Genomic DNA, 6,897 nt, shown 5'->3' on the forward strand with positions numbered 1-6,897 from the left:
GGGAGGGAGGGAGGGAGGGAGGAAAGGAGGGAGGGAGGGAGGAAAGGAAAGGAAGGAAACCAGCCATGGTAGCTCACATCTATAATGCGAGAACTCAGAGAGGCTGAGACAAGAGGATTAAAAGTTCAAGACCAGCCTGGACAACTTATCAAGACCTGTCTCAAAGCAAAGCAACAGCAACAACAGCCACTACCACCCTAGGTACCACCCTAGGTGGGGAAAGCTTGGTTCGCCTGTACAAGGCCCAGTCAATGTCCAATTTCCAATCCCTACCCACCAACCCATCCTTCTATCCTATCGCCAACTGAGCCAGGCATCTGATACCATGGCGGGGAGCAAACCTGACAGAGGGCCCTCCCTGTGGCTGTTGATTTTGTCTGTTGAGAAGGAAGGGCCCACGCTGTCTAGATTAGCGAAGGCACCTAGCAGGCAAACCTTCTGGCCTCGACCTGATGCCTGGAAGCCACGCAAAGGTGGAACAAGAGAACCAACTTCTCAAAAGCTGCCCACACGTCACCCTGGCACACGAGTGCCTGAGCAGAACCCCCAACGTGGGGTCCTGGTATGTGAGGAACTGTTGGGAGAGCATCAGAGGGCCAGCCGCAGCGAAGCAGCTGCAGAGGCTCTTGCTGGAAGTCCCAGGTACCCTGGCTGTGTAGGCAGGAGGATTGTTTGAGCCGAGGAGAACAGTCACACAGGGGCGCCCGACTGAGAACCTGTTGTCACCTCAGCGGGTCAGACTTTGGATGTAGAGTAGACTGCACACACTGGAAGTACAGGAGGGAGCTCCCTCAGTGCCTCATCAGCACCCCCCCACACACACAGGAGCTGACATTGGTCCTTGCTCTGGCAACGCTCATCGCCGCCTTTGGCTCATCCTTCCAATACGGGTACAACGTAGCTGCCGTCAACTCTCCCTCAGAGGTAGGTCACTGTGGTGAGTGGCCCACAGCTGCTGACATAAGGAGGGGCTTGGAGGGGTTTGTGGTTCCCCAGAGAACAAACACAGCCCCTTAAGGGCAAGGAGAGGGAAGTCCCTTCAGGACCCACGCCATGTGAATGACCAAGACCTCAGACTTCGGCGTCTCATGAACGTGCCCTTCTGTGACCTGGCAGTGTGTGGAGTCATCTGGAGGGCAGTGGCCACAGCACCCATGAGGCTACAGCCATTCCAGGGTGTGAGAAACACCATGGGGGCTGGCCTGCCAGAGTTCTTCCCACAGATGTCGCAACCCACACAGGACCCAAGCAGCTCCGTCCCTATCTCTGCTAGGGCTGTCCCGCCCAACAGCTGAACGGCTATTAATTCTTGCTTCGAAACAAACTGGTTCTTTCGGTCTGTGCCCTCTGCCCCCCAGTTCATGCTGCAGTTTTACAATGACACCTACTACGACAGAAATGAGGAGACTATTGAGTCCTTCACCTTGACGCTGCTGTGGTCCCTGACGGTGTCCATGTTCCCCTTTGGGGGCTTTATAGGTTCTCTCATGGTTGGAACCTTGGTGAATAAATTGGGCAGGTAAGAAATGAGTAGGTTGGTGTGTGTATGTGTGTGTGTATACACTTACTGGTGTTGGCATGTGAAGCGTGCTAGTGCAAGTGTTTACGTGTGCACATGGAAGCTGGGGTAAACGTTGAATGTCTTTCCTCTGTTGCTTTTCATCTTTTTTTAAAAAATTTATTCTTTTATTATGTTACATGTATGAGTGCTCTGCCTCCATGTAAAGAGGTACACTGCCTGTGTGCCCAGTGCCTGATGAGGTCAGAAGAGGGCGCTAGATCCCCTGGGACTGGGATGCAAGGCTGTTGTGAGCTGCCACGTGAGCGCTGGGAGCTGAACCCAGGTCCTTTGTAAGAGCAGCAGGGATTCCTAACCACTAGGCCATCCCTCCTCATCTCCTTCTTAGTTTTGTTTTGTTTTTTTTCCCCCTGACATATTTTTACTGAATCTTAGGGGATTTCAGTGCCCAGCCTTCTCAGGACCACCAACCCATTCACTCATGGTCCTCAGCGGCAGCACTGACGGTGGGCCTCATCAGAGTCTTGGGGGGGGGGTGACACATGTCATCACATCAGCATGGCCCTCTGAGGCAGCAAAGTCCAACTGGCTGGGCTAACTGGTCCGTGTGCTCCAGAAGGTGTCAGTGTGCCTGTCAGGTTTCTCTTCATGCCACCTCTCCCCCGCAGTCCCCACTGCTTTTCTCTCTCTCTCTCTTCCTGGGGCTCCAGTCCCACAAGCCACTGTGCCTAGCTTTTAAGATACAGTCTGGGGACCAGAACTCACGCCCCAAAGCTTGCACAACAGGCATTTTACTGTCTGGGCTGTCTCCCCAGCCTCTGCTCCTGTTTCCAAAGCTGTGTCTCGTGTAGCCCAGGTTGGCCTCACGTTCGAGAGTGATACTGAACTCCTGATTTCTTTTGCTTCTTCCTCCCAATTGATGGACTTGCTGTCATGTGTCTGCTTGCCCCGTTAGGATAGATAGATTTTTATTACTCCAGACTCATAAATATCCCTCTTCAGCTTTTAAACATGGGCCTAAAACTTGTCATAAGGGGAGGGTGTACAGCATGGCCAACTTCCCTTTCTATTGGGGGTCAAAGAAACTGGACAGGGACTAATGTTTGAAGCCCTAGATGAAGGGCCTAGGTGTCAGGGATGGCTGGGGACATCCCCCGGAATGAACATCATGTGTCAGAGAAGACACAGGACCCCATGTCCTTTGCTTCAGTCAAGCCAAAAACCACTTCCCCTTCAGTGATTTTTGACTTTGGAAGAGCTAAGTACCCATATGCCGCAGTGAGTTCTATAATCTCAGGACTCAGTGGGTGGAGGCAGAGGATCTTGAGTTCAATGCCAGCCTGGTCTACAAAGTGAGACCCAGTCATGATCTTGAATGGAGACCAGAGTCTGCGACCTTACTGGGAAACTTGAGTCCTTCTGGAAAGCGTCTTAGGGACAGAGAGATGGCTTGGTGGTTACGAGCACTCATTGCCCCTGCAGAGGACCCAGTTTTGGCTCCCAGTACCCGCATGGCAGCGCTCAACCACCTGGAACTCATGTCTAGGGGATCTGATGCCCTCTTCTGATTTCCACAGGCACATGTGTACACAGTGCGCAAACATACATTTAGGCAAAATAATTTATACTCACAAAATTAAATGTATAAATAAATCTTCATTTTTCCTTAAGTATACAGCCTCTGGTTGGGGATCTGAGACCTTGGGATTGCCCTGTGAAGTTAGTGCAAACCCAAAGCTTTCTCCGCCGGCCCCCGGTGTGAGTCAGATCTGCAGGACACAGGACAACACTAGTGCACTCTAACCCAGGGCGGGGGGTGGGGGGCAAGCGAGCCCTGCCCACTGAGATAACCACTTGGAATTTAGTCAGCCTGGGTTCATTTGTTTGCAGCTGCCTTAAATATTTGCATATATTTTTAAAAACAGCAACAGGGACTTACTTTATGGATGGTTTCTGTGTGTCAAACACTGTCTAAAGAGCTTCCAGAAGTATGTTCACAGTTGAGCCAGGGGCACACCGCTATGATCCTGGTTCTTCAGCGGCAGCAGAGTCTTAGGCCATCATACATGGCATAGTGAGATTGTGGTTTTCAAAAATGTCTTAAATATGTATGTGTGTGTGCTTACACACGTGATCGCACGCACGCGTGTGTGTGCACGCGCACACACACACACACACACACACACACACATGCGCACGCACACAGCCCGATGGGAGTTTTAGTTGGCTTTTGCTTGCTTGCTTATTTTATTTTGTCTGAGGCTGTGGTAGTGGAACCCCAGGCCTCCTGCATCACTGAGAGAACGCACTATGTGTCTTGTAGCCGTGTTGAAGCCTCTGTGGACACGGTGGTTTTGTTTGGTCTTAGGTTTTTTGGAGTTTTTTGGTTTTGCTATGTTTTGCCTTTTTAAACAGTATTTTTAATACATATACGTATATATAGTTTTGTCTGGATATATGCATGTATGTATATGTACTATGTGCAAGCCTGTTGCCTACAGAATTGCAGACAGCTGTGAGACATCAGGTAGGTGCCTGGAATCAAACCTGGGTCCCACAGAAGACCAGCCAGTGCCCTTAATCACTGAGCCACCTCTTCTTTAGCCCCCTTTGCTTTTTTTTCTTTTGCTCCCAAGTCAGGATTTCTCTGTGCCTTGGAACTCACTCTGCAGACCAGGCTGGCCTCAAATTCACATAGATCTGCCTGCTGCCTCTGCCTCCTGGGAGCTGGGAGCCACCACTGCCCAGAGAGTTTGGTTTTTTGAGGCAGGATTTTAGAAGATAATCCTCCTGTCTCAGCATCCTATGATATGAGTTTAGGACATGAGCCACTATGCCCGGCTCCGTTTGTCTCTTTCTAATAGCCCTGTATTTATATTTTTTTATTTTTACATCAGTTTATATTTTGGCATTTCTTAAGGCTATTGTTGGACCTCAATCTCAGTCCATATAAGGTTTTTTTTTCTTAATTCCTATGTTTTCCAGCTTTTTTCCTTCATTTTAAGCATCAGTTCTTTCTCTCGTGCATTATACTTTGGCATTGTATCTAAAAACTCATCTCAAAGCCACCTAGAGTTTATATTTCTAGAATCTTCAAGGTTGTCTATTATCTTATTGAATTACTATCTGTGAAGGGTACAAAATCTGTGTCTAGCCCCTTTTTTATTATTTGTTTTTAAAATTTTTTTATCCTTCATTTTATTTTATGTTTATGGGTGTTTTGCCTGCATGTGAGTCTGATGCCCGGGAGACCAGAAGAGGGTGTGGGTTCCCCTGGAACTGGAGTTACAAACAGTTGTGAGCTGCCATGTGGGTACTGGGACTTAAACCCAGGTCCTCTGCAAGAGCAGAGCGGCCTTGTCAGTGGTCTCCAGCCTACAGTCTTATGGTTTTTTGTTTGTTTGTCTTGTTTTTGATTGTTGTGCTGGAACTGAATCCAGGCTCCGGCACATGCCAGGCAAGCCACATGCCAAGCCTGCCTGCTTTTGAGACAGTCTCCACCGCGGGCTGCCAGGTTTGGCCTGAGCTGCTAGGTCCAGCAATCCACATACCTCAGTCTTGTGAGTGCTAACTCCGACTCAGGGAAAAGCCCAGGCCTTGTATCTCAGTCCACATCCCTCTGTCCCCGACACCAGTGCCCTCTGACCTTTGCCCCCACAGCAGGACATGCACCTGACCTCTGTCAGTTCCAGGGCCCAGTGAAGCTCACTGCGTAACCAGAGGACGTTGCTGAGAGCAGACATTAAGGAGTGTGTGTTGACTGAATGAATTGCTGCTGAATGAACAATGAAATGGATGAATAAAAGGATCCGTAAGCTAACCCAGTTTTTACCCTCCACAGAAAAGGGGCCCTGCTGTTCAACAACATATTCTCCATCCTGCCAGCCATCTTAATGGGGTGCAGCCAAATTGCCCAATCGTTTGAGCTAATAATTATTTCCAGACTTCTGGTTGGAATCTGTGCAGGTAAGGACCTTCCCGGTGGCTCCCAGGGATCCCATGCAGTCTGGGGACCTTGAAGCACAGAGACTGAAGCTGACCCTACACAGGCACTTGAGTTTGTTCCTCGTCCCTGTGGGTGGCCAGCGGGGCAGACCTTCATTCACAACGACGACGATCCCTGGAGGGGAAACTGCCTTTAGCTTTGTTTTTCCAAAGCTGGGATTGAACCCAGGACCCTGTGAAAGCTAAATAATCACTTTATCACTGAGCCACCATTCCTAGCCCAGGAAAGCTGTCCTTTCTATGAGTCAACTACAAACCCTGGCTTTAGAAGGATTCTTCCAGCCTGGTCTTTTTCTCAGTATCTCAGCATGGACTAAGATAATGTCCCATTGGAGGGCAGTGTCATTTAGTGAGCAGAGCCTTCAATAGACTGTCCTACGTCATAAGAAGGAAAAGGGCTCATACAATTCTAATTCAGTTGTTTATCTGTGCATGTGTAAGAGAACCAAGTCAAACAATAGATGTCTGGGTTCTTGTGGGGTATGTTTTTATTTTTTGTGCATTGGTGTTTTGCCTGCAGTGTGTCTGTGTGAGGGTGTCAGGTCCTCTGGAACTGCAGTTACAGACAGTTGTGAGCTGCCATGTGGGGTGCTGGGAATTGAACCCAGGTCCTCTGGAAGAACAAACAGTGAATTGTCTCTCCAGTCCAGTTTCTGTATTTTTTTTAAACTGTGATTTGTGGTCTTAAAATGTTGAGGAGTGGGGGCTGGAAAGGTGGCTCAGCGGTTAAGAGCACTGGCTGCTCTTCCAGAGGTCCTGAGTTCAACTCCCAGCAACCACATGGTGGCTCACAACCATCTGTAATGGGATCTGATGCCCTCTTCTGGTGTGTCTGAAGATAGCTACAGTGTACTTACATACATACATAAATAAACAAACCTTAAAAAAAAAAAGGTCGAGGGACGGGTTTGTAAACCTCACCCACAGCTTTCTCCGTTAGTTTTAGAAAGTTCTTCCCTAATCGTTTAGAAAAGGAGACTCTTTTAAAGCTACACTGTGGCTTCCCAACCATCAGCCTTTCCCAGTGACCAGCTAGGAGCGGCCTTCCCAGTTCTCAGGGTCCTTCAGAAGCAGGGTGGGCACCTCCTGACTGCTGTCCTCCTGCATCCCCTCCTAGTTGATGCCAGAGGGACCTTCTATGTACCCTTCCAAAGGTGGGGTAGGGGTGGATGATCGGGCTGGATGTAAGCAAATTAGCAGGCAGAGAAGTCTGGAAGCTGGTGTTGCCAGAGGTGGGCACACCTTTGGTCCAGCACTCAGGAAGGAGAGATGGACCTCTGTGAGTTCGAGGCCAGCCTGGTCTACAATAGTTAGCTCAGGCCAGTCAAAGTGAAGAAGGGCAGGATGGGAGTGAGTGTGTGTGTGTGTGTGTG

The 6,897-nt window shown here is 49.4% G+C and overlaps 1 protein-coding gene across 3 annotated transcripts in view; it reads left to right on the forward strand.

The window, feature by feature from the left end:
- Positions 1–6,897, forward strand: part of Slc2a5 (solute carrier family 2 member 5) — a 30,259-nt gene that overhangs the window by 11,638 nt on the left and 11,724 nt on the right. For all 3 annotated transcript variants that reach the window (XM_029540324.1, XM_029540323.1, XM_021201097.2), the window contains exons 3-5: positions 826–924; positions 1,359–1,519; positions 5,361–5,485. In XM_029540324.1, coding sequence (XP_029396184.1) covers positions 826–924; positions 1,359–1,519; positions 5,361–5,485 — 385 coding nt within the window. The remainder of the gene's footprint in view (positions 1–825; positions 925–1,358; positions 1,520–5,360; positions 5,486–6,897) is intronic.

This window comes from Mus pahari, chromosome 6, assembly GCF_900095145.1.
Source record: "Mus pahari chromosome 6, PAHARI_EIJ_v1.1, whole genome shotgun sequence".
Classification (NCBI taxonomy): Eukaryota; Metazoa; Chordata; class Mammalia; order Rodentia; family Muridae; genus Mus; species Mus pahari.